General features: G+C 39.6%; 1 protein-coding gene across 1 annotated transcript in view; it reads left to right on the top strand.

Annotated features, from left to right (window-relative positions):
- FHL5 (four and a half LIM domains 5) overlaps positions 1-15229 on the top strand; it is a 31063-nt gene that overhangs the window by 11137 nt on the left and 4697 nt on the right. Inside the window, exons 3-4 of the mRNA XM_081325491.1 lie at positions 5389-5563; positions 12693-12862. Of these exons, the coding sequence (XP_081181617.1) occupies positions 5389-5563; positions 12693-12862 (345 nt within the window). The remainder of the gene's footprint in view (positions 1-5388; positions 5564-12692; positions 12863-15229) is intronic.

Consider the following 15229-nt stretch of genomic DNA (forward strand, 5'->3'; position numbering starts at 1 on the left):
AATTATTATTTGTAATGTGAGTCTGTTCTATTATAATAATTTGGAGATTCTTCTTAATGTTACTCTTATGTTAATGCAACTATAGAAACTGGTCCGGCTTAGATTTCCTACCAGCTTCATGGGTTCACTTTCAGCATGTTTTCAGTCAGCAGGGAGCAGAAGGATGCTACCACTTATTTAAAACTTTGGAAACATTTAATTTGGGTAATGAATTTAGCACTATAATACGCAATCAATTTTTTTTCTATACTATCTGATGTGGATGTTCCAAATGAAATTACCTACAGTTTGGCAATCTGCTACTAGTGGTGGGATTTAAATAGGTGAACAACCGGTTCACTGTGTGGATGCTGCTTCCAGAAGTCCACTCTGGGCCTGGACAACAAAAAATTAGCTACCGGTTCTGCCAAAGTGGTGCGAACCAGCTGAATCCCACCAGTGAATGTGACCCTGGATATCTACCTTAGCACCTGGCAAGTTTACCACCCATTTTTGTTTTGTAGGCAAAAATTTCTAGCAACCTGGTAATTATTAGGGGTCATGCTTCTAGTATCAGCTTTATATCCAAATGTATCTCTGGACCACATACTAACACAGAGATGTTAATACAAAAAAACAATAAACATGGATGGATGTTTTCTTTGGAAGCATTCGATCTGTGGATAAAGCAACAGAAAGCTAAAGTAGGCAGAAGTGATAGGGACAATCCTGGAAGAGGACAGGGGCCTGCAGGTAACAATTTCATCAGTTGTCTCCTGGGCAATGTGTTTTCTGATTGTCTACATCATAAAAACCACTACATTTTGAATTGGCAGGATCTTTATGGCATCCATTTTGTGAAAGTACAGATTATCAACATCTTCTTGATATTGCTAAAATATTCCCTGACTGCTCAAGTCTGCTTATTCAAAATTAAGTAAAATTTGGATAGCTGCAAATTTCACCTTTTTATTTCATAGGCATTGTATCACTCCTCTGGTATGATTGAACTCTTGTGAATCACAAACAGCATGGCCAATAATGAGAATAATGAAAGATGGAGTCCACACTTCTCTCTTGAGAACAACTGCTGCTGATAGTCCAGCAGCATCCATTATAAAAATTTAATTAAAGATTTATATCTAATATTGCTGTCAGAGCTATAGGTCCCCATTGTGACCTGATAACAGAATAGCAGAGTTGGAAGGGACCTTGGAGGTCTTCTAATCCAAACCCCTGCACAGGCAGGAAACCCTATACCATTTCAGAGAAATAGCTGTCCAGTCTCTTCTTAAAAACCTCCAGTGTTGGAGCATGCACAGCTTCTGGAGGCAAGTTGTTCCACTGATTAATTGTTCTAACTGTCTAACTATAAAAATGTTTTTATATTAATTAATATATAATCCACTGACACATTACTATACAATCCAAATAAAAGAAAAGAAAAGATTATTTCCACTGTATACACAAACATAGATTAAGATCTATAGATTTTGTACAGACACAAAGACAAGTATGCGATTAGGTTTCTGGAGAGATACTGAGAATTTTAATGGTTTGTAGATTCCCTGCAGACCCTATAGGATTGGTTTCATCCATCATCTGACTGCAGAAGATTTATAAAGATGTTAAATAACTGTATTAACCTCAGTGTAACATCTTAGTCCCTTAGTATCCCTTTAAAAAAAAAGTATTTGTTTTAGTCTCACTATTTATTCCACAGTGATAACGGCATTGATTTTCTTTTCTATGTGTGGTTTCATTCAATTGATAAGATCAAATAAAATCTTTAAAATAAATTCCACTGACAAGTAGCTAGTGAAAAATGACTTCCTTTCCTCTATATTGCCAGTGGTCTCCATTTAACTGCAAAGGTTTAAAGGGAGTTTCTCTAGAAAATAAAATGATATTCATCATTTTTATGTTTATAACATTATCTACATGAACATGATATCTAAGAAAGAGAAAGCAAGAAAAAAGGAGAAAGACTGATGACTTTGGTAAAAAAAAAAAATATTGCATTTGCTAAATTAAAATTTAATTTTTGGATATATTCTTATACCTCTCGGTTCCGGGAGAGCACATCATGAGAAAGGCAGGGGTAGATGAATCAAAAGTTGGAATTAACATTGCCGGGAGAAATATCTAAGATATGTAGATATGTAGATACCTAAGATATGTAGATGATACCACTCTAATGGCAGAAAGTGAAGAGGAACTAAAGAGCCTCTTGGTGCGAGTGAAGAAGGATAGTGCAAAACCTGGGTTGAAACTGAACATTAAGAAAACCAAGATTTGGGGATATATTGCAAAATTTTGTTTTTGTAAAACTTTAATTAAAAAAAAAGAAAAAAAAGAAAACCAAGATCATGGCATCCGGCCCTCTCAATTCCTGGCAAATAGATGGGGAAGAAATGGAGGTAGTGACAGATTTTATTTTCCTGGGCTCCAAGATCACTGCAGACGGGGACTGCAGCCAAGAAATTAAAAGACACTTGCTCCTGGGGAGGAAAGCCATGGCAAATCTAGACAGCACACTAAAAAGCAGAGACATCACCCTGCCAACAAAAGTGCGTATAGTCAAGGCAATGGTCTTCCCAGTTGCAATGTATGGCAGTGAAAGTTGGACCATAAGAAAGGCTGAGTGCCAAAGAATTGAGGCCTTTGAACTATGGTGCTGGAGAAGACTCCTGCGAGTCCCTTGGACTGCAAGGCAATCAAACCGATCAGTCCTAGAGGAGATCAACCCTGACTGCTCTTTAGAAGGCCAGATCCTGAAGTTGAAACTCAAATACTTTGGCCACCTAATGAGAAGGAAGGATTCACTGGAGAGGAGCCTAGTGCTAGGAAAGGTTGAGGGCAATGGAAGAATGGGATGACAGAGAATGAGGTGGCTGGATGGAGTCACTGAAGCAGTAGGCGTGAGCCCAAATGGACTCCAGAAGATGGTAGAGGACAGGAAGGCCTGGAGGAATGTTGTCCATGGGTTGACGATGGGTCGGACACGACTTCACAACTAACAACAACAAAAATAAATAACTATATCTTTGAATGTTTTTTGGTTTTGTCTTTCCTCAAAGTACCCTTCAGCAATTCCTTCCTTCCTTCCTTCCTTCCTTCCTTCCTTCCTTCCTTCCTTCCTTCCTTCCTTCCTTCCTTCCTTCCTTTTTTGTGCTTCCCATAGTTTATTATTAGCAATTACCACCAAGGAAGGGTGGTATCTTCAATAACTCCATTGAGTGTCTCCAAAATGAATATACATGCATGCACATGTGTACACACATACACATACATTTTTACCTCTTATCTCCCATATGCACATAGGCAAGAGCCACTAGCAATGAATAGCTGCCTTGATAGCCCTCTAAGTAAAAAGGTGGTGTCTAAATTGAATAAATCACAATGAATCACAATTGTGTGTTTTCCAGATTAGCACTCAAAAAAGAAAGAGAGAAATAAATAAATAAATAAAGAGAGAGAAAGAAAGAAAGAAGAAAGAAAAAAAGAAAGAAGAAAGAAAGAAAGAAAGAAAGAAAGAAAGAAAGAAAGAAAGAAAGAAAGAAAGAAAGAAAGAAAGAAAGAAAGAAAGAAAGAAAGAAAGAACTCAGCCACTTTATTATCTGAAGCAAGGACCAAAGTCTTATCTCGCTCCATGCATTTAAATTGACCAGTCCAGCTGTATTTCAGCAGTGTAACAACAAAAGAATAACAGAATAAGGGCAGAAGGTTAGATTAAATGGTGTCAAGAGGTTGCATGGCTTTTCTCCCATTTCCCTGTTCTGTTAGCCACCAACTATCTGCTGCTCAAGGCAAAAGTCTCACTCTGCTTAATAGCTGGGTGCAGATATTATAGTTCTGCTCTAGCTGTGGTGCAGAGGCATACTTTCTTTATGAGTCCTTTGCAGGGAAATTACTAATTTAAAACATGAAATGATAACAAACCTAAAGATATATGGGCAGTCCTCGACTTACAACAGTTCATTTAGTGACCGCTCAAAGTTACAACAGCAATGAAAAATGTGACTTCTGAGCATTTTTCAGTTACGACCTTTGCAGCATCTCCATGATCAGGTGATCCAGATGCTTGGCAACTGGCTCATGTTTATGACCGTTGCTGTGTCCCAAAGTCATGTGATCACCATTTGCGACCTTCTGAGCAGCAAAGTCAATGAGGAAGCCAGATTCGCTTAACAACCAGGTTACTAACTTGCCAACTGTAGTGATTCACTTAACAAATGTGGCAAGACAGGTTGTAAAATGGGGCACAAGTCACTTAACAAATGTCTCGCTTAACAACAGAAATTTTGGGCTCAATTCTGGTCATACCTTAAGGACTACCTATACAGTAAGCTACTGGTTCCTTTGCAGACCATGGTGAAAGTGCGATCTTCTTGAGAACATCACAAGGAGAGAGAAAAAGGAAGAGGAATGAAGGACAGGAAAATTATTCTTTTTTTTTGTCCTTGTTGAATAACTGTTGTGAAATCTAATAGCTCATGGAATGGAACGGAACGGAACGGAACGGAACAGAACAGAACAGAACAACAGAACAGAACAGAACAGAACAGAACAGAACAGAACAGAACAGAACAGAATAGAATAGAATAGAATAGAATAGAATACTTTATTGGACGCACAAGGAATTTGTCTCTAGTGCATAAGCTCTCAGTGTACATACAAGCAACAAGTGATAAATTATGATTATAATCATAAAAAGTACATAAATCATAAGATACAACACTCAGGTGATGGTCAGGATACTAAATAAGCATTCAACATAAATCATACTAGGATACTGAGTAAAACAATATAAATCGTAAGATACGAGCAACAAAGCTATAATCATAAGAAGGTAAGGAATAGATAATAGGAAGGATGAGAAAGATAATAGTAATACAGCCCTTCTAGGCAGTTTGACAGTGTTGTGGGAATTAGTTGTTTAGCAGAATGAAGGCATGGTGGGTGGGGGAACTGTCCTTGTGTCTGGTTGTTTTGGTGTGCAATGCCCTATAGCGTCAATTGCAGTGCAGATTTTGTCACTCGTCCTCAGCTGCTCCTGCAGGTGTCTCTGGGTACAAGAGATGCAATTTAATATTTTCCCAAGACAAACGATTGCAGCTACGTGATTAGGTGATTCGCAAGTACTGTGATGAACTCTTCAGGACAGTCCCTTACGTGCTTTCTTAAAACATCCTCAATTTCTTATTGTGACATAGAAGGGATCTCGAGTTGCTTGCTCCTATCTGTCATAATACAACAAACATTTCTAATTGAAACAGTTTATGTCCAGGATGTAAGGGGTCTGTAGGTATTTTTGCAGCCCTTTTTCTGACTCCTGCAGTTTTGTTCAGTTGGAATCTGGGTAGCCCATGCTTTTTTTTCCTCTAACACAAATTCATTCTCTCCAAGGATCTTGCTTACAAAGGCCGCCATTGGCATGAAACATGCTTCAAGTGCGCCCAATGCCATCACTCCCTGGTTGAGAAGCCTTTTGCAGCTAAAGACGAGCACCTGCTGTGTACAACTTGTTATTCTAATGAATATTCATCTAAGTGCTTTCACTGCAAGAGGACTATTATGCCTGGTAAGGTAACAGAGAGCTGGAGATGGATATTCCTTAATGGGGATAACTAAATTAAAAGGGTGGGATGACACTTGAAACTTGAGACTTTGATTCATGGAAATTAGTAAAGGGAAAAAAAATCTGATGGGGGGAAGGTGAAATGGTTTTCTTTCTGCCAAGGGCCTTTTTAGGTGAATACTTTGTTATATGTGCCCTGCACAAACCATATGCTGCTGTAGAAATCAGCTATTTTTTCCCATTCCCTAACTAACCTATTAATAATTCTTCGCCTTTCAAGCTTTTGGGACAGGTAAGTATAATGGAAAATGACTGCTGGTGTCTCTGTAAAATGTGTCACTGTTGATATAGTCTCCACTCCATCAGAACCATAGATTTTTGTAGTACCTTTTCTTCTAATAGAATTGCAATTAAAATTATTCTTTGTGCACGTAAATGCTCCCCACTCTTCTTTTCCACTGGTATTACTGTTTCTTTCTTGCAGTACCCTCTCATATTCACAAGCCTGTATGTAAATATGTGTATATGGATGTAGATACACATGTGCATATATACATACATTCACACACTAACTACATTTTAGAGTTGTGTTGTCCCATTGTTGCCACTGAAGCAGTGACAGTATATCAAACAGAAGTGGCTGATACTAGAATGCCATGGGATGTCCTTTCCCTAAAAAAAACATGGAGACTGAACACTTCTTGCTGAAATCTTGGTGTGTGTGTGTGTGCGTGTGTGTGTGTGTGTGTGTCTGTCTGTCTGTCTGTCTGTCTGTCTGTCTGTCTCTCTCTCTCTCTCTCTCTCTCTCTCTCTCTCTCTCTCTCTCTGTGTGTGTGTGTGTGTGTGTGTGTGTGTGTGTGTGTTTAATCCAAATGGTCATGATCCATTCTTTCTGTCCATAAAGCAAAGGCTATTTTGCTCACTTTGACTTTATTTCAAACAATAGATTCCCACCGATAAGAACCAGTGATTATAATATATATCCTATCCTATAACAACCCTTATCATAAACTTACTGGTCACAAATAGTCTTCAGTGGAAACCTCTGATTACTAAGAGAAGAGGGGCAAGTGGATCTTCAGCTTGATGAAATCCTGCTTTTGGATATTTATAATTGTATTTCCTATTTGTACTTTTCTTATTGAGATACTTGTGTAGGCTTACAGTTTCACTTAGCACAGCACCTGCAAACTCATCATCAGTAACAATACTCAAAATCTATTCACCGTTGCTCTTTGGCTGAATTTTGTTATTTGCTTTATCTCTTCCATGCTTCCGTTAACCCGTTTCAGCCATCCATCATTTATTATTTATTTATTTATTTATTGATGGGATTTATATCCCGCCCTATCTCCCGAAGGACTCAGGGCGGCTAACAACAAAACATATAATAAGTACAGAAATCAAGATAAAAATAAAATTGAGAACATCTGTGCAATAAATTAAAATTAGAGAATTTTAAAAATAAATTAAAAATTGTTGTTGTTGTTAGCTGCGAAGTCGTGTCCGACCCATCGCGACCCTATGGACAACATTCCTCCAGGCCTTCCTGTCCTCTACCATATTCTGGAGTCCATTTAAGCTCACGCCTACTGCTTCAATGACTCCATCCAGCCACCTCATTCTCCGTCGTCCCCTTCTTCTCTTGCCCTCCATCTTTCCCAGCATGAGGCTCTTCTCCAGTGAGTCCTTCCTTCTCATTAGGTGGCCAAAGTATTTGAGTTTTAGCTTCAGGATCTGGCCTTCTAAAGAGCAGTCAGGGTTGATCTCCTCTAGGACTGACCGGTTTGATCGCCTTGCAGTCCAAGGGACTCGCAGGAGTCTTCTCCAGCACCACAGTTCAAAGGCCTCAATTCTTTGGCGCTCAGCCTTTCTTATGGTCCAACTTTCACTGCCATACATTGCAACTGGGAAGACCATAGCCTTGACTATACGCACTTTTGTTGACAGGGTGATGTCTCTGCTTTTTAGTGTGCTGTCTAGATTTGCCATGGCTTTCCTCCCCAGGAGCAAGCGTCTTTTAATTTCTTGGCTACAGTCCCCATTTGCAGTGATCTTGGAGCCCAGGAAAACAAAATCTGTCACTACCTCCATTTCTTCCCCATCTATTTGCCAGGAATTGAGAGGGCCAGTTGCCATGATCTTGGTTTTCTTAATGTTAAGTTTCAACCCAAGTTTTGCACTCTCCTTCTTCACCCGCAACAAGAGGCTCTTTAGTTCTTCTTCACTTTCTGCCATTAGAGTGGTATCATCTGCGTATCTTAGGTTGTTGATATTTCTTCCGGCAATCTTAATTCCAACTTTTGATTCATCTAGCCCTGCCTTTCTCATGATGTGCTCTGCATATAAGTTAAATAGGCAGGGCGACAGTATACAGCCTTGCCGGACTCCTTTCCCAATTTTGAACCAATCAGTGGTTCCGTGTCCAGTTCTCACTGTTGCTTCTTGACCCGCATATAGGTTTCTCAAGAGACAAATAAGATGGTCTGGTACTCCCATCTCTTTAAGAACTTGCCACAGTTTGTTATGATCCACACAATCAAAGGCTTTAGCATAGTCAATGAAGCAGAAGTAGATGTTTTTCTGGAACTCTCTAGCTTTCTCCATGATCCAGCGTATGTTGGCAATTTGATCTCTAGTTCCTCTGCCTCTTCGAAATCCTGCCTGTACTTCTGGTAGTTCTCGATCCACATACTGCTGAAGTCTAGCTTGTAGGATTTTAAGCATGACTTTACTAGCATGAGAAATGAGTGCAATGGTGCGATAGTTTGAACATTCTTTGGCACTGCCTTTCTTTGGAATTGGAATGTAAACTGATCTTTTCCAATCCTGTGGCCACTGTTGAGTTTTCCAAATTTGCTGGCAAATTGAGTGTAGCACTTTTACTGCACTGTCTTTTAAGATTTTGAATAGCTCAGCTGGAATACTGTCACCTCCACTAGCTTTGTTGTTGCTCAGCTTTTCTAAGGCCCACTTCACCTCACATTCTAGGATGTCTGGCTCGAGGTCAGTGACCACATCATTGTGATTATCTGGGACGTTAAGCTCATTCTTGTATAGTTCTTCTGTGTAATTTTGCCACCTCTTCTTAATCTCTTCTGCCTCTGTTAGGTCCCTGCCATTTTGGTCCTTTATCATGCCCATTTTTGCATTAAACGTTCCCTTCATCTCTCCAATTTTCTTGAAAAGATCTCTGGTCCTCCCTATTCTATTGTTTTCTTCTATTTCTTTGCACTGTTCATTTAAGAAGGCATTCTTATCTCTTCTAGCTATTCTCTGGAATTCTGCATTCAATTGGGCATATCTATGTTTTTCTCCCTTGCCTTTCGCTTCCCTCCTTTCCTCAGCTATTTGCAAAGCTTCCTCAGACAGCCATTTTGCTTTCTTGCATTTCTTTTTCTTTGGGATGGTTTTGGTTGCTACCTGTTGTACAATGTCGCGAACCTCTGTCCATAGTTCTTCAGGCACTCTGTCTATCAGATCTAATTCCTTAAATCTATTTGTCACCTCTACTGTATATTCAACAGGGATATGATTTAATTCATACCTGACTGGCCTAGTGCTTTTCCCTACTTTCTTCAGTTTAAGCCTAAACTTTGCAAGGAGAAGCTCATGGTCTGAGCCACAGTCAGCTCCTGGTCTTGTTTTTACCGACTGTATAGAGCTTCTCCATCTTTGGCTGCAGAGCATATAGTCAATCTGATTTCTGTGTTGACCGTCTGGTGATGTCCATGTGTAGAGCCGTCTCTTGGGTTGTTGGAAAAGAGTGTTTGCTATGACCATCGTATTCTCTTGACAAAATTCTATCAGCCTGTGCCCTGCTTCATTTTGTACTCCAAGGCCAAACTTGCCTGTTATTCCGGTTATCTTTTGGCTTCCTACTTTAGCATTCCAATCCCCCATGATGATAAGAACATCATTTTTTGGTGTTAGTTCTATAAGGTGCTGTAGAGCTTCATAGAACTGGTCAATTTCATCCTCTTCAGCACTGGTGGTTGGGGCATAGACTTGGACTACTGTGATATTGAATGGTTTGCCTTGGATTCGAACTGAGATCATTCTGTCATTTTGAGGATTGTATCCCAGTATTGCTTTTCCTACTCTTTTATTGACTATGAAGGCTACTCCATTTCTTCTGAGGGATTCTTGCCCGCAGTAGTATACCTGATGGTCATCTGAATTAAATTCACCCATTCCTGTCCATTTTAGTTCGCTGATACCTAAGATGTCGATGTTCAGTCTTGTCATCTCTTGTTTGACCACGTCCAGCTTTCCTTGATTCATGGATCTTACATTCCAGGTTCCTATGGAGAAAAAATCTTTACAGCATCGGACTTTCCTTTCACCACCAGACACATCCACAGCTGAGCGTCCTTTCGGCTTTGGCCCAGTCGCTTCATTCTTTCTGGCGCTACTAGTACTAGCCCTCTGCTCTTCCCCAGTAGCATATTGGACGCCTTCCGACCTGAGGGGCTCATCTTCCAGCGTCATATCGTTTTGCCTTTTGGTACTGTCCATAGGGTTTTCATGGCAAAGATACTGGAGTGGTTTGCCATTTCCTTCTCCAGTGGATCACGTTTTGTCAGAACTCTCAGCTATGACCTGTCCGTCTTGGGTGGCCCTGCACGGCATAGCTCATAGCTTCATTGAATTACGCAAGCCCCTTCGCCACGACAAGGCAGTAATCCATGAAGGGGAAATTAAAAATACTAAATATAAATTAATTAAAATGCCTGTCAGTCTAGGTCAGCCTGGTGGAACAGGAGTGTTTTGAGGCCGCGGCGAAAGGATTGGAGGTTTTGGGCCATCCGAAGCTCAGGGGGGAGCTGATTCCATAGGGCTGGCGCTCCCACAGAGAAGGCCCTCCCCCTGGGGGTCGCCAGCCGACATTGCCTAGCTGACGGTACCCTGAGGAGGCCTTCTCTGTGTGAGCGTACTGGACGATGGGAATTTGTTCCCGGCAGCAGATGGTCCTGCAGGTATCCTGGACCTAAGCCATGTAGGGCTTTAAAGGTAAGTACTAGCACCTTAAATCTCACCCGGAGGGCAACTGGTAGCCAATGCAGCTCACGCAGGAGGGGTGTAATATGGGAGTATCGGGGAGCTCCCATCACAACCCGTGCAGCTGCATTCTGCACCAGCTGAAGCCTCCGGGTGGTCTTCAAGGGCAGCCCCAGGTAGAGAGCATTACAGTAATCAATACGGGAGGTAACGAGTACGTGGGTGACTGTACGTAGGGATCATGTCAGGGATAAGCACATTATTAACTTTTCTTATGTCAATTTAGATCAGGAATACTGATATATAAACACAGAGGTAGATCTCAGTTCATAGCATATCCCTAATAGTTCTTCCTCTCATCAAATGAATAAAATGAAGAAGAAACTTGTGGAAATGTGTATTGCCACAGATACACAGTAGTATACCTAAACATAATACAGTACCGAAGCTAAAGTGAAGTCATTCTCTACTAACTCAATTTGCAATGCTGGTATCTAAAAAAGTTACTTAATTCACTCACTGATTAGGAACACATTGATTTCACTAAGCTTATATTAAAATTATTCCATATATAAGAAAACTATTCTAATTATCTTTCTCTAATTGTCTTCCCTTGCTTTGCAAAGTCTCCCTCACACAGCAATTTCAAACAATGATTTTTCAATTTCTTGTGGCAATGATACTGTAAAGTTCCAATTATCTGATGATAAAATATATATACTGATAAAATATATAGGGCAGAATACTGCCTATTCTGTTATTATGGCATTATTCACTGGACCTTGGTCCTAGCTCCCAGTGTAAATATGGCCAATCCTGTAGACTCTTCAAATTATCTCACCCCTAGGAAACAGGCAATGGCAAATCTTACCAAGAAAACTGCAGGGACTCGAAGGAATCAATACATATATGTGTGTATATATACAATATATATGTGTGGATGTATGGATAGATGATAGATAAATTGATAGATGATGGATGGATGGATGGATGGATGGATGGATGGATGGATGGATGGATGGATGGAATATATAGATAGATGATAGATAGATAGATAGATAGATAGATAGATAGATAGATAGATAGATAGATAGATAGATAGATAGATGAGAGAGTAGACAGATGAGAGAGAGATATGGTAGATGATAGAGAGAGAGATGATAGAGAGATAGAGAGATAAATAAGTGACAGTAGATAGATGAGAGAGTAGATAGATGAGAGAGAGATGACAGATAGTTAGATATAGATAGATGATAGATAGATAGATAGATAGATAGATAGATAGATAGATAGATAGATAGACAGACAGACAGACAGACAGACAGACAGACAGACAGACAGACAGACAGACAGATAGATAAATTTAGACAGAGATGAAAGAGAGAGTAGAGAGATGAGAGAGAGAGAGAGATGATAGAATAGAGAGAAAGATGAATACAGATTTGGAAGTCTGACATCTGAAGAAACTTAAAAGAAAGTTATAAGAAATGTGTTGAAGCAAGCATCATAAACTTTAGGGGCACTCATATCGTTCTGTTATTTGTACATCCTGTGATTAGTTTGTGAAAATCTTTATGGTGCAAAAGAAATCTTGACAGAAAGTATTTATTGATAAGTGTGTGTCCTTTGTGCTGTGGAGTTATATGCAACTGGTAAAGAAAGAGTACCTCAGAACAGGTAGTCCTCACAACAGTTCACTTAGTCCCATTCAAAGTTACAACAGCACTGGAAAAAGTGACTTATGACTGTTTTTCACACCTATAACCTTTGCAGCATCCCCATAGTCGTGTGATTTACATTCAGGTGCTTGACAACTGACTCACATTTATGACGGTTGCAGTGACCCAGGGACATGTGATTACTTTTTGCACCTTCTGACAAGCAAAGTCAATGGAGGAAGCCAGATTCACTTAACAACCAACAACCGTGTTACTAACTTAACAAATGTGGCAAGAAAACTCATAAAATGGGGGGGGTCACTTAACAAATTTCTCACTTCGCAACATAAATTTTGGGCTCAATTGTGGTGGTGCGGATTACCTATACTGCTTCTTTGTTTCAATGCATTTTGAAGGGGGGGAAAAAAGCTGTTTGCCAGGAAAGTAACTAGAGATTGCAATTCAATCTGCAGGTTCTCGTAAAATGGAATTTAAAGGCAATTGTTGGCATGAAGCTTGCTTTGTTTGCCAGTACTGCCGGCAACCACTAGGAACGAAACCTTTGATTACCAAGGATGATGACAATTACTGTGTACCCTGTTATGAGAAGCAATTTGCACAGTATTGCTACTCCTGCAAAAAGGTAGGATGGCAAATGAAAATAAAGAGCAGGGAACAGAGAAGGTATGAGTCAGTACAGTGGCCTTGCAGGCATTCATTTAAAAAGCCACTTTTACTGGGGGTAAACTCTATGAACACAGTGATAATATATTTATTTGTCATATATATATATATATATATATATATATATATATATATATATATATATATATATATATATATATATATATATATATATATATATATATATATATATATATATATATATATATATATATATATATATATATATATATATATATATATATATATATATATATATATATACATATACATATATATATATACACATATACATATACATATATATATATACACATATATATATATATACACATATACATATATATATACATATACATATACACATACACATACATACATACATACATACATACATACATATATATACACATACACATACACATACACATACATACATACATACATACATACATACATACATACATACATATATATATATATATATATATATATATATATATATATATATATATATAATGTTTGTTTATTAAATGTTCAATAGGTGATTTACAATGAAAGAAATTAAAAGAGATAATGTGAATACAATCTCATACAACAAAATCAAATCAAATACAGGATGAAAACGCCATACAGACTGGACAACAATGCAATCACTCAAACTCTTGAAATGATATGAATTGAAATGCCTGGGAAAAATAGAAAGTTATCCACCTGGTACCTAAATGATATTAATGTGGGTGCCAGCTAAGTCTTTCTGGGGAGACAATTCCATAAATGTGCCACCAGCAAAAAATGTCTCCCCTTTGTTAGAGGTCCACCTGACCTCCTTTGGTAGGGGGCCCTGGAGGAGGGCATCATTAGAAGATTTAAGGTCCAGGTACATACCATAGATACATATGGGAGAAGGTTCTCCTTCAGAAACCTGATCCTAAGCAAGGTAGGGCTTTAAAGATCAAAACCAGCACTATGAATTGAGTCCCGAAATGAACAGGCAGCCACTGTAGAAGACCAACAACTGACATAAAATGTTCATATTGGCCAGCCCCAGTGAGCAGTCTAGCTATTCTGGTTTGAAGTAACTGATATATATTTTTTCAACAGCAGTTTCATAAACACTCGTTTTTCATAATCCAAATGAAAAATTTGGAATTCACATCAGTGTGAAATAACTGTTGCAAGGCTGCGTCTTTCCAAGTAAGAACAGTTAGTAAACCAATTGAAGCGGATGAAGGGCACTTCATGCCATCAAGACTACCTGGGTCTCTAGCACTGATGGATGTAGGAGCATCTCCAGATTACAAACCTGCTCTTTTAGGATGAGTGCTGGCCCTGTGGCACAGGCAGAGAGCATCATTCAGCTGAATAGATGCACCACCTACAACAGTTTCTCAGTTTTGTCTGGACTGAGTCTCAGTTTATTGGGCCTCATCCAATCGTTCAACTTAATCAAACGCTAGATGCCAAGTGCCTCACCTGTGTTGCAGGAAATGAAGAGATAGAACTTCTTTGTATCTTATCCACATACTGAGGATATTTCCTACATATCCAAATGAGTGGTTTCACATACAGTAGATGTTAAAAAGTGTAAGGGATAGGATGGACCCCTGAGGGACTTCATAGCTCATTGCCACGAGGCAGAAGAATAGTCCCCCAATTCTCCCTCCCCCATTCTGGAACTGACCAAGTAGCAGAGAATCATTGCAATCAATGCCTCTACAGTATATCCCAACTCTAACAGTATCCAGGAACATGCTGTGGTTGATGGTACTAAAAGCTGCTGAGAAGTCCAAGATGACCAACAGGGCCACACTCCCCCTGTCTTTTTCCTGGCACAGATCATCACACAGGGTAACCAAGGCAGTTTCTATGCCATAGTCAGGTCTGAGATTGGATTGAAATGGATTGTTTTTTTAAAAAAAAAATATCAGTTTCATCCAAGAGAGCCTGGAATTGATTAGCTCTAAAGGAAATGGGAGGGGGAACTACTATGACCAATATTCCCTTCCTAGGCAAAGAATTTGAGAATATTGGTCATAGTAGTTCCTCCTCTCATTTCCTCTAGAGCAGGGGTCCATAACCTACGGTCCGCGGCCTGGGACCAGGCTGTGGGCTCTTGGCCAGTGGGCCGCAGAAACAGCTGGCTGGTGCACGCACACGTGGGTGCACATTTCTCCCCCCACTCATGCTAACACCCATGGCCTTGTTTGCACACGCATGTGGGCACAAACATGGATGCTAGTGCAGGGTGTGTGTCCACAGATCATTTGTGCATGCACTGCTAGCCCGGGCGGTTTGTGCGGCTCATTGTCGCATGCATGAACGG

The sequence above is a fragment of the Vipera berus genome (assembly GCF_964194415.1).
Source record: "Vipera berus genome assembly, chromosome: 1".
Lineage (NCBI taxonomy): Eukaryota > Metazoa > Chordata > Lepidosauria > Squamata > Viperidae > Vipera > Vipera berus.